Source organism: Meleagris gallopavo, chromosome 12, assembly GCF_905368555.1.
Source record: "Meleagris gallopavo chromosome 12, MGAL_WU_HG_1.1, whole genome shotgun sequence".
Taxonomy (NCBI): Eukaryota; Metazoa; Chordata; class Aves; order Galliformes; family Phasianidae; genus Meleagris; species Meleagris gallopavo.
The window spans coordinates 13763358-13779838 of record NC_139415.1 but is presented as its reverse complement, the minus strand read 5'-3'; the positions used below and the strand labels follow the sequence as shown (position 1 = coordinate 13779838).

The 16481-nt window shown below is 44.4% G+C and overlaps 1 protein-coding gene across 1 annotated transcript in view; it reads right to left on the bottom strand.

Moving 5' to 3' along the window:
* The window catches only part of SLCO3A1 (solute carrier organic anion transporter family member 3A1), a 120479-nt gene extending 113478 nt beyond the window's left edge, over positions 1-7001 (bottom strand). Inside the window, exon 1 of the mRNA XM_010717501.3 lies at positions 6415-7001. Within this exon, the coding sequence (XP_010715803.1) occupies positions 6415-6579 (165 nt within the window). The 5' untranslated portion in view covers positions 6580-7001. The remainder of the gene's footprint in view (positions 1-6414) is intronic.
* Between the last annotated feature and the right edge of the window lie 9480 nt (positions 7002-16481).

Sequence of the window (16481 nt, the reverse complement as noted above, 5' to 3'; positions counted from 1 at the left end):
GACTTTTGGGGTTCTAGTCGTGATTTTGCTGCAGATAAAATGAAACCTGGTAAATCAAAATCTGTGGCCCATTTTTGTACACAACAGAAAAAATGATTTCTTCTTGACTTCACGGGAACACTTCTACACGAAGTATTATCACCTGGTTATATAAACTTCCTCAGATGATGTTCAAATACATCACTTTGCAGAATCATCTGGAGTTAATCAGAAGACAAAGCTAGGCTAATTCATCCAAGCTGCAACCTCACCTAGTAAGTAGTGTTATCCATTGCTACTGCAAAAGGACAGCCAGAGACCAAGGAACATACAAATAAAGAAACATTTTAGCTCATTATACACAGAGGACAAATTCTTCTTGATGAATTGCAGAATAACTCTTTTGAAGCAGTAAATTTATACTGCTGTAGCGGAACAGAAGCTGGGTCTTGAACTTTCACAGTAGCCTGAAAGTAAGGGAAAAGAAAGTTCATGCAACTTGAGAAATGCTCCTGTCTGAGGAACAAGGAATATCTGCTTACCTGGCACAGAAGGAGAGGGATCACAGCTCAGCTGACCCCTGGGATGGGTGCTATGCTACAATTTCAAGAGTCGCACTGCATAACGTTACTATGTACAAACAACCCAGACCTCCACATCACTGAATTCTCTCACCTAATTCATGATCCCTTCAAACCTCAGCTGCATTAATACTGAAAGACAGTAAAACTCACAGATCTGTTCATCACACAGGCACACAGCCATTGCAAAAGAGTTACAGGGGGCCAAGGATAGCTAAAAGAAATGAGACTTGGTTGTGCTTTTTAATTTTTACAGTGGATCATAACATTTCTAACAGACTGCTCTTTATTTCAGGGCTCACAAGTGTTGCTCAGAAAAAAATATAATTTTTTTTATATATAAAGGAAAACACATTTGACAAGTGAGAGTGCAGACCAATTGCTTTAAATGTTTAATTTTTTTTTATTATTTTTAGCAGAAAAGTTTGGCAGCTCTTCCATATATATATATATATATATATATATAAAATAAATAATAAAAAAATAAACATTTAAAGCAATTGGTCTGCACTCTCACTTGTCAAATGTGTTTTCCTTTTAAACACATTTAATCAAGAAGCCATTGGATTTTAAGTTTGGATTTACACTGCAAATGGCGCAGAGCGTATATTATAAGAGATAAACATGTAGCTATCCCCTTTTCATCTATTAGCAGAAGGTAAATTAAAGCTTTAAACCAAAGTGTAAATGTCACCTACTCACAAGCCTTCCTTGGTACTCAAAATCCAACCTGGAGAATGGAACAGAATTTGTTTCTACTCATTTGCATGAAGTTTTCACGTTAATGAGCCAACAACGACCTGAAGTACAGAGGAGCCTGCAGGCACCAGAACCCAGAGCTGAGCACCCAGAGCTGAGCACCCTTCTCCCCCACCCTGCAGTCACAGACCCTACAAACACCAGCAGGCTTCCGAGACGACTATGAATGCACTCAGCAGAGCCGGTTCAGAATAACTTTCTGTGCAACTCAGCTGCAAAACAGACAATATTCCCTAATGGGAAAGGCATACTAGAAACAACTTTCCAGAAATAACATAGCCAGCAAAGATGTATTAAGGAAAAATGAACTGTAAGCAATAACCAGCCAATGCTTGGCAATCTTCACCCCCGTTAAAACATTTATTTTCTCTCTGTGTTCCCCCCCCCCTTAAATGCCCCAGTGACAAATAAATTATGAACATTACAGCTAATTTATTACTCAGCACTGCTGAGAACAGAAAGGAAAAAAAAAAAGTACAGTGATATTTTAAAGCAGATTCTTATTCTAGGAAAATAAATACTTGAATAAAAAACAATAACTCGGTATGTTCAGTGGGGAAAAAATGCTTTTGCAGTTAAGCCACTGGGGTGAAGCACCCGAAACTGGAATTCCTTGCTGTGTCAGGGCTGAAGCCACTTGGACTCTGCTGCTCTTAACTGAGCAAAAGTTTGCTTGATGCCTTCAGCAAAGAATACAGAATCACACTTAATCCCAGCTTCATCCCCCACACCTCCTGCAGAACACTTCCCATCCAGGCCATCCAGCCTGCAGGCACTCGGGGACAAAGGCATTCCCTGGGTACCATTGTACAGCAGCACGCACAAGAGGGAGCCTTCAAGCACCGCAGTGCTGCTGTGATAAGCGGGCCTTAATGGCATCCTCCACGTGGACATTGCTATTGACCTCGAGGCCAGTTGGACAGGGTCACTACCGCACTTGGACCTAAGAGGAGAACAGTGCTGTATTTGCCACATTTAACGTGGGGGAGGAGGGGCTGCACACCGAAACGACTTTAAAACCCCAGCTCCAAATAGTGCTCTTAGCTCCACCTCACAGGACATTATTTGTGTCTGCTCCAGCACGAGCCCTTTGATGACTGATGTCTGTTTTTATCTTTCATCCCACTTCTTCCTCAATTTGGTATTTCAAAGTCTTCGTTAATAATAGTAATAAAGACCCAAAAGAAGGAACACATCCCTTAATGGTCTGATTTTTGCGCGGTCCTGTGCAGAGCCAGCAGTTGGGCTCAATGATCCATGAAGTCCCTTCCAACTCCGGATATTCTATGACTCTATAGTGTCACACACCACATCAGTACCCACAATCTCACCTGGTCTTTCACACTACTGCTTTTTACTGCAGCACAGGCAAAGCTCTTGCCGCAAAGTTAAGCACGGCTCCGAAGTTTTCATTCAGGAAAACAAGAAACAATTTGGCATTCATTCCCACACCAACACCAATGCACCCTCCTGAGGAAAGACTAATTATTTTCCTTTCCATCTCCAGCTCAGGCCAGTCATCCCCTACCACTCGATACAACACATGAATAGCTACATTCAGAGCTGCAGCAAACAGAGACATCTCAGTAGAGCTCTGTAAGAACAGCCATACCCAGAGCACACCAAGGGACTGCTTCCCAATGCACTTCCCATATGCATGCCCTCCATCTAAAGAAGCCTGTGACTTTGGCAGATGTTGGGTGCTCGCATCTAGGTCAGTTCAAACCGGAGTGATCTGAGGCTAAAGGACAGAGGGAGAGAAAATTAAATTGCTCTCCTGCTCCACAAACTGTGCCTGGCAAACCAAGAGCCCTTCGCCTTTTGCTACAGTGTGATTTCACCACTGGCCGGGCAGAAGCCTTTGCCAGGCAGGGTGATAAAACACCCCGGCGACAAACCATCGGGAGCACGGGAAGCATCAGCACCAATTAAAACACTCCAAAATATAACACTTGCAGGAATTCAAGGAGTGGAGGGGGAGCTGCTGCCGCGGTATGCGAATCAGCGTGATGAAAAGCCCCATGGCTGCACAGCCAGCACGCTGCTGCACTGCCTGAAAGGCACAGGGCTGCAAAATGCACGTTCCCATCTCTCCCTCCTCGTGCCATCTGCACCAGCTAACGCACAGTTCTTCCATCAGCAGACCTCAGCTCCCAGAGAACAACCCAGGGGCTGGAAATCATCCAGGCTTTCAGAAGTTGCTGCTAAACCCTGAGTAACTTCTGCAGCAGGAATGCCCGCAGCCTACAAGCAGTGCTCTGCCCAGCACCGCTGCAGTTGCTGAGAAATTCAAGTTTCCAAAAGCAAGCAGGAATAATGAAATAAAGCCAAGCAAATGCATGCTCAAAACCTTACAGGAATATGGAAATAACAGGGTGTATTCAACAACCCTAGAAATTAAGGCAGAAGCACAGGTTTGCATTTACATAAGCAGGGTACGGCACCGAGTCAGTTTGGAACACGTGCATTTTGCAGGCAGCAAGAGCAATACATTCTGGAACGTGATCTTGATCAAATATTCCCTAAAACTTCACAGGAAGAACCTCAGAGACACCACACTAATTAAACATAGGCCACCACTATTGGCATCCTGCGGTATTTTCACTGCGGAGTTCTGTGGGAAAAAGAATTGGACTGTATAGATTTTTATCAGCATTTATTATTTATAAAGCCCTGTTGGCAGGCACGATGTTTTATGAACAAATAAAAGTGAACGATCTTTGCTTCAAAACCACATAATGAATGTATACTTTGCACATACACTCGAGCAGGCACCGCTAGTTCATTGTGCAGGGAAGATAAGGGAAAAAAAAGTTCTACATCTCCAAAAAGATTAAGAAATAACAGCACTCCCTTTTACACCTACTGACACGAAAGGCAAAACCAAAACTGAGCTTTCCAACCACTCCTAACGAGCCAAGCCCATCTCATTTCCTTACCACGCAGAGGTGTTGTCCCCATGCAGAGCCAGGCAGATAGAAGTGAGGAAATCCACTTGTCACCATATAAGGCAAAAAGAAAAGAGAAAGGTTTCTCTTCCTGAGTTGCAAATAACCAGGGAACACAATAACGAGGGAAAGCTACTCACGGGGCCAAGCAAAGTATGAACGTGGTGCTCGGTCACCACTGACAAGCTAAAATTAGTAGCTTATCCAACTGCCCAGAACTACATACTGCTACTGCCTCCCCAGCGTCTCCCTATTTGTCTTTCTGGTTGCTCTCCCGTTGGTCTCACCTGTTAATTTGTCCCTCAGGGAGCAGCCACACCAAGCCCAGCAGTGAATTAATTTGCTCCCAGCTACACCTGAGCAACTTCACAGTGCTCAGCTGTGCTTGGTCCTGAGACAGCACCTGCGAGCAGCACCTGGCCTCACAGGTCTGCAGAAGTGATTAGGTCCCCCAAGCCTTCACTATGCATTGCTCCCATCCTGCTTCTGCTCCCCCACGACACCTGTAAGTGCAGCACTCACCCCAATTCACCCTCCAAAGATAATTCCACACTTGCATCTGTTCGTTGTACTGAGAACTGCGTGGTATTTGCAATGACGGATGATGAATTATACAGGGAACACTTGCACAGTGCAACTGGGCCACTGCTTACGGATAGTAGGAACTGTTTGGAGCTCCTTTTTCTTTTATTTCTCCCACTGACCAGCTACCTGGCTGGCATCATGGCACGATGTCAGCTTGGTGAGGATGCACTTCACTACTGAGAACAGCAGCACCTGGGCCGTTAACAATCAGAGGAAGGAGCAGAGGCTCTGGCAGCATGTTTTCCAAAATGCTCCAACATGCAGCAAGTGCACAACTTCAGTGCAAAGCACAGCCCGAGAGATGGGAGAAACAGGACAAGAACTGCAGGGCTGCAAACAGAGTGCGATGCAAAGGAGTTTGGCGCTCAGGACTGATCTGCTGATCCTGCACAGCAGGTGCTCACACACCAGCATGGTGTGCCCATACACACACATACATACATATTTCCAGCATCCTGGTGCCCGCTGGGTGACATCACCTCCACGGGTCACTCCTTGGCCATGAGTTGGACGAAGGATTATCCCTGGTTCATTCAGGCTGACAGCTCACTTGGCAATGAGCTCAGTGGTAACAACGTACTGACACACTAAAGGTGCTGCTCACATAAGAGAGAATTACTGAATTTATCATAACACAATTCCTTTGGAATTACAGGTACATTCCAAACTAAACTGATGTGCTCTGTAATATAGAGATGACTGCGAATTTCCATGCCATGTTTATGAATAGCGAATATTAACCACATTCATTTTAGCCACATACCTTGAAAAATTACAGATCACACAGAGTACAAATTTACATAATTAGATGAGCCTGAGAGAAGCAGCGCTAAGTACCAAATACAAGCACAGAATGCAGAGCTCTTACACTTTATAATATATTACGTGTACAGCCTCAAAAAGCCTTAAAGATTACGACTACATTTCTTTTCCATGGAAACTATAGTTCTCAAATCCAGCACGCTATTTTGAGAAATTTGATTCAACTCTCCACTTGCATCTGCAGAAAGCACAGCCCTTCGTGTGCTCGGAGAGACGGGCTCAGCCTCACGGACACCTTCTCAACTCTTTCCTACGGTCCTGCTCTGACAGCAGACCGCAATAAGACTCAGCGCAAAGTCTTGTTGCGTTTGCTTACCGAGCAGATGCGTGGGGCTGCTGCGCTTTACCACCTGAAGAGGATGGGGGAAATTAGTAGCATAGGGATTAACGGGGAGGGGGGGAGGTTGTGGAATGCCTCCTCCTCGCAGGTTTTCTCGGCGTTCACCCAGCACAAGGAGCCGGGCCCCGCACAGCGCATCCATCCCCGCGCCCCGGCTGCGGGCGCCCGGAGGAGCCCGAGCTGCGGCCGCACACACGAGAGGGGCGACGGGCGGGGAACCCCTCACAGTGCTGAGTCATTTAAGCCGGGAAAAGCCGGGCTGGAGTCAGACGCGCACACACATACACTCATACACATACAAATACGCAGCCGCGCTTCCCCACGGCTCTGCCCGGCGAGCTGCCCCGCGCTCACGGCAACTTCCCCCGGTGCGCGGCTCGGCGGGTAGCGGAGCACTCACCAGGTAGGCTCCCACGGTACCCTGGGCCAGCATCAGCGCGCACTCGGACACCAGGAAGAGCTGGATGCTGGAGAAGCAGGACACCTTCCTCCGCCGCCTCCGCTGCTTCGCCGCGCCGGCCCCCGGCAGCTCTCCGCCGCCCGCCGAGCCCCGCTTCCCCGGCATCCTCCTCCGGGCACCGCCGCGGGATGGCGGCCCCGCGGCTGCTCCGCGCCTTCCTCCTCTTCCTCCTCTCTCGGGGTGCCGCTCACAGCGGCAGCCCGCGGCTGCTGCCTCTCCGCCCGCGGGCTGCTGCCATGGCCAGCTCGCCGCCGCCTCCTCCTCCTCCTCCTCCTCCCGCCGTCTCTCCTCCCCTCGCCGTGCCGCGCTCCCTCGCTCCGCCAGCCCCGCGCAGGCCGGATCCGCGAGCCCCGCCGCCGAGAGGGGCGGGGGAAAGCACGGGGCTGGCGGAGGCTCCGCGGGAGGCGGGGCGGCCCCGTCCCGGGATACGCGCGGTCCGTTCCTCTGCGGCCGGAGCCTTCGCTCAGCCGCGGTCCCGCAGCCCCCCAGAGCCGCCCCCGGGTGATGCGTTGCCCTCAGCTCCCTCCTGGTTGCGTCCGTTGAGAAGCTCCTGCACACGGACTAAAGGGCGAAGGGAGGACCTATAAATACTGCACGTTCGAAAAAATAAATAAATAAATAAACGGTAACAGAAGCACAGAACATCGCGAACTGGAAAGGATTCACAAGGATCATCGAGGCCGGTTCTCTGCTCCACACAGCAACACCCAAAACCCACAGGCTCTGTATGAGAGCAGTGTCCACACACTCCTTGAACTCCAGGAGCTTTGAGCCGTGCCTGCTGCTCTGTTCCACTCCTGCACAGCCTTTCCCTGACCCCCACCTGACCCTGCCCTGACAGCCCCATGCCTTTTCCTCAGCTGTCACCAGAGCGATTAGCGCTGCCGCTCTGCCCCCCTGTGAGTTGGCTGTACGAGGAGACCAAAGGACCTCAGCTGCTCCTCACACACCTTCCCCTGCAGACCCTTCACCATCTACATCCATCCTGCAGATTCTCCTTAATAACTTTTATGTCCTTTTTGTGGCACACAGTGCTCGAGTTGGGGCCATATCAGCACAAAACAGGAGATGGCATCTTGAAGCACCAGGAGCACGTGAACAAGCTTTTGCTCTCAGGCCCGTGCTTCAAGTCCCCAGCCACGTGTCTTTCTGATGATGGCCTTCGTTGTCACCCTCACCTCGAGTTCTAATTTCAAGAAGATATCTTCTTTTAAAAACCGCTAATCATCACTTCTACTATTACAGATTGCATTCCTTCTTGGCCTACCTGCAAAACCTGATCTGCTTTGCTCTTCAGGTGCACTTTTCCAGTTCATTTCTGGGTGTAGACTGGGGGCTGAGTGCTGCACATTTTCATGCTGTTTCACTCTCAGCTGAGCAGCACTGAGCCATTTAGTACTGGGATGTTAATGATCTTTAGAACAGTTCTCTGTGGAAACAGAGGCTAAGTTTTTCAAAACACGATTTGGATCCTAAATTTCCTTCTCAAAGATGTCTGAGACTTCCGAACTCCTAAATACTGAGGAAGATGCCTGTAAAAATAGAAGTCAGGAACATCCTAATTCCTCCCAGCAGAAGTTACTCATCGTCAGTCACACTGGGAAACCAAAAGCACAGACATTATAAAGGAATTTTTGAGTGCCTCCTTCCAAAATGTTATCACTGTCTAGAGATTTCCATTTTGCTCTTCCTTTATAGGGGCAATTCCAATAACCATGATGCTGAAAATTAATGTTGAACCACCTCCACCTGAGCTGGTGAACCTTTACCTAAGCCCAGAACTGCAAACCAGTGCTTGACAGACACATGAGAGACCTGGCACAATCAGCTGTTGCCCTTTGCTCATCAGCTGCCAGCATCTCCCTCCCATGCTGAACTTTGCCTTGCTGCAACTTCTCAGGCACACCTGAGTCACATCAAAGTCTGGAAAGGTCCTAGATAGAGAGATTTGGGCATTAATCCTATTAACGCAGTTAGAATCTATGATTCTGTAAGATGTGCTTTGCTCCAAATGGCCTCTATAGTGTTATAAGCAGGATGGATAACCCAACAGATTTTTTAATAGGTGAAAAGAGAACAATGTTTCTTAAAACATTTGAGGATTTAGAATTACATCAGCAGAATTCACACAGTTCCCTGCAAAAACAAAGGTTTGGAGTTTGCTGGTCTTGAGATTTAGCTTTTGGAGACAGAGCCAGCCTATGCCAGGTCGAGTTCTAAAGGCAGCAAAGCTGTGGGAACACACATGTAACCCACCAAGTGCATACCTGGCAACCCAAGTGAGCTGCTGCACATGCTGCTATGCTTACCATGATTCAAGCTGGATGGTTTAACAAGTGCCATCACACATCACAGTCACGTCTTACACATCCTGTCGTAAGACTTTGCCCAGGAAGCAGATACATTGCTTGTCTGGCAGAAAGAAAACAGCTGCTATAAAAATCTAACTTTAATACTAATTATCTGAAACATCTGGTTGGTTAGTTTATTGCAGCAGAATACAATTATCACTTAAATTGCTGTCCAGAGGAGACAGAATGCTTGGATTTTTTTTCTCCCTTCTTTATTTTGTACACTTGCACTAATTTCCTTTAGAAAATTTCCTCCTGCGTTGCTCTGCTGGAAGAAAGAATGAAGGTCTCGTGTCTCCAGCCAGGTGAGCTCAGCAGACCTCATGCAGACTTACATTCCTGAGAGATTTCAGTAGAGTGCTTCAGGAATGGATGAGTGAACTATTTGGATTTAATAGTTAATTATTGTCATACCCACACAGTTTTTCTGGTCTAAATTGACCCAGCTAATGTGCGGAATGCTAATGTTCGTGAATTATCATTAGCATAGAAAGGACTTTGTAACTAAAATAGTCCCTTTTCCTTGGGGCTTAATAGTTTTGCCAACACAATTCTCAGCTATTTCCACGACCATCTTTTCCCCCCATGATGAGCTGTATTACATTTCTTGCAGTTACCCTGTCAGATTTTTATAAACACTTGAACATTTGTAGCTGGGAGGCAACGTGTTGTCAGAGATAAGGTTGGACACCACAATCTTAATCGTGTCGGCTCCCCTGAGACAGTCTTATTACATCTTGTTTGCTGGATGTCTCTACGCTGAGTCCTTGTGGGCTTCTGTCAACTTTCACCTTTGGGTAACCTTAGCAGCTGGAGCTTTCTTGATCTGTCTAAGGCATTCTTTTGCTTTAGTTCATTGGGCCGATGATGAAACCATCAGCAATGCTGGTATCAGTAGGAGGAACAGGACCTCAGTCCTGCTAATGAGGACCTCATCCAGCTCAGCCATTCTGCAGCAGTGATGGGCACCCCTTGTGTCTGTCCTCACTGAGGATGCCACAGAGAAAAGGACAGGAAGGAGGAGAAGACGATGGTCTGATAGTAGATATATCAGCTCTGTGATTTACATTAAAAAACTCCAACGTGAAGCACTGCTGCAATCTTAAACAGGGTTTAAGGTTGTGTACTACCAAAATGGATTACACGTAGCATAAATCGTGTCTCCTTAGCATCAGATTGGCACTGCTGGTCAGTTCTACTTCATGCATTTGTCTGAAGGAAGTCTTGCATGCAGAAGAAGTGAGGAATAATGTCAGATACAGTCAAAGAGAATGGAAGAACACATAAATAAACACAGAACACCAAGATGCCAGCCAAAATGTCTTGAAATTCTATTCTGTAATTTTCCAGTATAAAATCTTGGGGGTCAGGTGGTGCAGGAGGGGGAGGGCAAGAAAGGATTTCAATGGTCTGTGGGGTTAGAATAGGGGTATGAATATATGCATCAGCCAAGTGTGTAAAGCAGGAGGGAGGGATGAGGTTGGTACAGCATCTCGATGGGTCAGCAGTCTTCATTTCCAAGATACCGCGATGCCAGCAGTTTTAATGCAGTTTCTTTCCATAAACACTTCTGACTTTACTGCCTTGCTATTTTGAGTCCTGCTGGAGATTTGGATTCATTAAAAAGGCATTTCCTTCAGAGAAGCTGATTAGATAGCTGTTTCTTCTCCTAGATGCTGAAGATCTGGAGAACACCTCAGTGAGGCAAAAAAGGGCAGGAAATTAAGGCACATTACTTTAACAAGAGGTGCTGGTTCACCCTGGAATCTCCCACTATTAAAACAGTTAACAGAGGAGATTTGTAAATGAGAATTGGATGGCTTGTCTGCAATCTACATTGCATAAACCTGGCTCCTAACCTCTAATTATGGTTTTCCTAAAGAAATGAGACTCAGCTCTGAAGGGAGCTGAGCAATCTCTAATGCCATTGACTCCATGAGACCCGAGGGCATGCAGCTCTTTTACAGGGAAGCTGAGCACCCTGAGATCGTGGTCTAAATGGGAATCAGAATGCCTTTTGGATTAAAGCAATGTGATTTAGCAAACACACTATAATTGTGGAGTACTTGCAAATATTGACATCAGTCTGATGCTGAAAATTAATTTGCAGAATCAGAAACTGAAAAGCAAACTGGACAATAGACTGCCACTTTGGTAACTGTTAATGAGCATCTCTCAATGAAGCGATTGTCCAAACTAGAAGGTGTCATTTAATAAAAGAAACTGTCCAATGTCTTTTTTGTAAGGGTGAGATTTTGAAGCTCTAAGTCCGGAAGATTTTTCTATTTAGTCAATTAACTATAATTTAAAAATAAAGGAGTTCACAGCTACCAATGATACATGGCACTTCTGCTCAGCTCTGAGCATCAGTCTTAGAGTGTCAGCCCAAAGTTCATCCTCAGCATTTCATTCTGGCTGCTTATTTTTCTTTCTGTGTTTGTTTGCTTTGTTAACAGGGCACAATGTGGCTCTTTCCCCGTGCTGGATGTTGTCAAACAGAACCACTTTCCACCTCGTAAGTAACTTCCTTTAATAGCAAAATGCAGGAGAGCTTTCTGCGCAAATAAAGTGCTTTGAACCATGCAGGCTGTAAGTACTTTGAAAGCAACTGGAGTTCCAAGCAGACACTAACCAGTTGTGCCTTTTACACTTCTTGCTAGATAATAATTTGAAGGATCCAATAGTTGTAAATCACATTGGCTCTCTAATAAAGAAATTATTTATAGAGATACTCAATGCATCTTGAAATCTAGCCATGTGTGCACAGACTGGCTTCCTGTTGAGCCTTTTATTTACTGTCCTTGCTGATAGCCTCTGTGGATCTTGCACTTTTGTGTGGATGCTTTCAATTTGCCATTCATGCTTCCTTCACTCAACACAGTCATATTTTTTTTTCTCCTGGACGTTACGTGCAGCATGAACCTGTCTCAAGTCTCTGAGTTGTTAGCTTTTTTTTTAAATTACAGCCAAATGTCCTTGCAGAATAGATTTTCTTAACGTTTCTGACCTGCTAGCACCCTGTCCTATGGCTTTGCTGGATTAGCCTGAATATTGCCTGTGGAAGTGACATGCTCGTGTGATTTTTGCAGTGAGCTGGAGTACCAGAGTCTGTAACACACATTGAAGTCACAGATGTAAGGCCTGCTGTACACCACTGTGCAGGACGTTCTGTCAAGCTCAGGTAAGGATTTGCACGGGACAGTTTTAATCTAGATAATGAACAGAAGACAATGTTTAATATATCCTCTTCTATCCATGAGATAAAACAATTAACAAAGACAAAATAGGAACAGTACGGATAGAAAAAAGAGGAACTGCTTTGACAGTGCCTGTCACGACGTTGCATGACAGCTTCTCTAAATGCTGACAGCTCGCACAGACCAACCTTTGCATTGCGTCCTTTTTTGGCCAGAACTGAGTTCTCTCACCCCACCAACTTCTCTGTGATGCCAGGTCAGTTCAACAGCAGCAGCCAGCAGTCTTCCTGGGTGTTACCTTATATACGTACGTAATTTCAGTTGAGCTCCCTTGATGTAAAAGAACACCCTTTTGTCACCTTAGCTATGCCCATGCGTTCAGGTACCATAAGGTCAGTCACCATCTTTTTGACTGGAGCTGAATGGTCATTTTCCAGGTTCACATTAATAAGCAATTATGTGGCTTTGAAAACTGCCATCGACTCGAGAATATAATGAGTACCTTTGTCAAAATTACATATTTTTCTTCTGTCTCATATTCTACCATAAGAGCTTGTAGTAATTTGTTTGCAGCATTCTTGACAGCCTTTTATCCTCAGAAGGTTCACACACGGCCTAAAGGAAGCAAGTGGGAACCCCAGGAAAGGAGTTGGGTAATTTTTGTCATTTTACTTATCTTATTCTGGAGAACAGTGATTAGCCCTCACTGTGCTTTATTGGTTCAGCTTCTAGAGACAGAAGAATCCCTTTATTTCCCTGGGTCTGTGAACCACGTGAAACTGAAATGTCTGCAACACCCTGAGTGTACTAAATGGCATTTAAGGCAGCATCCATCTGATATAAATATGTGAGTGCAAGAAGACTTTTACTGAAGGCACTATGACAGACTGGCTGCAGACTTCTTGTAGAACTGTAGGTATCCAAAAACTGTCTTAATCTTGCTGCATCTCTTTTGTCTTTAGTGCCTGAGTGGAACTTCCTCTTCTGAAGGATCCTGACAGCATTTGCTATGGAGGAGTGCCATCACTAGCAACGATAAAAATGCAGGATAGAGGAGTGTAGAGGAGACTGGAGTTGCTGACCTCACTGGAACTTGTATAAGTCAGTGGAATATAAGGAGAACTCACTTGCTCTTGCAATGACCTCCAGTATAAAACATTGCAACCAAGGAAAGGTCAAAGAATTAAAGCAAGCCAATTGGTAGTGCTTCAGTAAAGCAGCTAAAAGTTTCTCTACTTGACCTTGAAATAAGCAAAGCAGTCTGGGAAAAAATGCCCAATTCCTTTACTTACTATAAAGTTAATGGAGCCCCTGTTTTGGTTGCTGTAACAGAACAGATGTTCCACGAATTCCCCCACAGAAAGGCAGAATGTGGGCGAGAAGGGTATTGTTAAAGGAGATTTGTGAGCTTGTTAGATTGATGCTTCTCAAACGCAGCCTCATCTGAATCTATTTCTATACTCTAGAGCATTTAACCAGCATGGAGAAAATGGAGTAAAATGAAGAGCGGCAAAAGAGAGAGGAAAAGTCTGACAGGTTATTATCAGTTATATTCCTGCTCCGCTTTCAATTGCTATTTTTAAAAGAAAATAAATGGGTTACAGAAAACAACCTAAATGCTGCAGTATGTGTGTATTTGTTGTTCAGGTAGAGTGACCTGCAGGTGAGCACTCAGCAGTTAGTTTAATATTAGTAATATTAAGTAAGTTTAATATTTAAAATATTATTTCAGATTTCCCATGTCCCATTGCCAGCCCTAACTCCCACGTTGTCCTACAACCTGAATCACTAATTTCCTCTGGCCTCCACAGAAGATTTGCAAATAATGACATCCACTTGTAAGTATCATCCACTATCAACCGTCACAGCTCTATCTCAGCTTCCTTTCTGGCTTTCAAAGTCTGTTTTCTGAAAACTGTCAATTACTGAGGGCATGTTTGATTATGGATGGAGGACAATTGTTCAGAAGGCAACTTACACATCTATGGTAATGAAAAATCTTCTTGTAAATCAATCATAAATGTCTCTTCAGTGATTTATGGCCAATATGCAGAAACCGAAAGATGGTTTTCATGTAGATTTTGTTATAAATTATTTCCTTCTATTTTTGTCTTAAATGCAACCATTTGCTGTTACTAATAGTCTGTGTGCATCACATTGAAGCAAAATGCGGTATAACATCTTTAGACAATAAAAAAACATCGTCAACCAGTATATTTATACAAAACTTTCTGGTGTAACTTCCTCCATATGGACGTACATCATTAATCTTCTGACAAGCAGAAGATCTTGATTCTTTTCTCTCTTAGCACCAAAGGAAAATCACAGTTCTGAAACAGAGCAGTGAAGCTGTACTCGTGCTCTTTAAAAAAATACATCTTTGATAATACTCAACCTTGTTTTCTTATATAAATTGTGGCAGTGCTGGACCAACCTGTTGGAGAGTGAAGTTCTAGAGGTATCACCCTCCCAAGTACAAAGTCTGAGTCTCCACTCTCCTCTTTGTGGATATTCATTTACCACCTGGACAACATGATGTGATAATGATCATTTAAGAGTGCGATTTTCACTGCACTCCTGCAGTTACCTCAGCACGCTTTTTCTTGATCAAGCTGAATAGGCCGTCAATGAACTAATGCTGCAGTTTGCCAGATTAGCTCATTACCAGATCTGATCAAAGTATTTATATCATATTTTAGTGTTTTTAGTTGTCACTGTTTTCGTGACAAATGCTTTCTTCACAATAAATCTGCATATTTCTGTGAAATTCAGCTTTGTATGCATTTTTATTTTTTTTTTACCAAAAGCAGTATATTTTGTTTACTCGATTTTCTGTCAGAATTCTTTCAGTAAGGAAAAACCATGATGATGGTTTTCATACCTTTTATCTATCTTTCCTTCTGTGTTTATCTGAGAAATTCAATGAATAATATAAAAATATGTCCATTTTAAGCTTCAAAATGAAAACTGAGACACCAACATTTGTGTCAAATTGCTTTCCCCATCTCGCCTAATTAGCCAGCTGTAAGGGCAGAAGGATCTTATAGCTCCTTGTGTATTATGAATTAGTCTAATACTGCTAATACTGCTGACATCACCAAGGGAAACCATAATAGTTTTCACATCCTACTGAGCTTTTTGTGGTTCTGTTTTTCCTAATAGAAGCATTAGAGGAGTACATTTAAATGCTTGCCCTGATTTATGAGTACATTTTATTTGTGGGGAGATTAAATTCTGGTAGGTTGGATCTGTTTGGGTTTCCTCGATAGCCTCTGATTAGTTTTAGTAGAAGTAGTCCCCACAGTAAATCAAATGCCTGAGCTGATCTATCACAAAGTGAAGCTGTGACTCCTACCTATCCTTTCCTTGTATGATAACTCATTAAACTGAGGAGATTATTTACAATATTTGCAGCCATCCCAGCTGATGATTGTATCGAGGGCACTCCGTATAGAATGTGAAACATTTAGTAATTCATAGATGACTCATTAAGATCTAAACAACTTCAAAATGTGCTCTCCCGAAGACAGCTCATCTAGATGATGAATGTGACCATGGTGGAGATCCAAGAGTCATCTGGAAGCACAGAGAATATTCCCTGCCTTTGCCCAAGGTTAATATATGTAAGTTTTTCTTAGAAAATTCATCTCTCTGCAGTCTTTTAACCTGTACATCGAATGCTGCAAAGAGCAACAAAAAAACATGCATCCCTTTGATGGCCAATTATCTCTGTTATTAAGCATCTGCAATATATTTCATTAAATCTCTGTCTTCCTATTGTGTCTCAGTCTTGCTGCTAGCAAAGTCTTGGCGCTCAAACACCCTCTTTGAACACGCACATTGTCATGGCATTCTTAAAGACTCACAGCTGCACCACTGCATCTCCATTTCAACAGCCAAACCAAATCAAGAATCCCACTGTGCCCACCAGGGCACTGGCCTGTCTCTCTTGGGCAGCCATGCCAAGAGTTCCTCAGCCCTTCTTTATGTGGTGTTTGTTTTATTGTCACTTGGGTGCCTGGTCTGTCACCGGGGTGGCAAGCAATCTGAGACAGCGCCTGCACTCATGTTTTCCATTAAGTGATGAGCACACAGCAGAGGCAGAGAGGGGTATTAAATAATAATGACAATAATCATACATCTGATAGAGTTCAGTTCCACTTTGGCACTAAATGGAAAGCTGAAAGCCTCCCTATGGATCTTTTCCATCTAGAGCATCAATGATTGTAACAGATGCATCAGTTTTAAATTAATGCCTTGCATGACAAATAATACCAATACATGCGTTTAGGAAATCTGGGTCTAATCTGGCACGTTTTGATTAGCTGCAAATGATGACATTGCCACGTCTATAATGTCACCTATAAAATCTACAGATGTGAGGCACTCTCCTAATTGGAGCAAAACACAGAGCCGTTGAAATGGCGCACACCCTTTACCTCCAAATTATGGGAGCCTT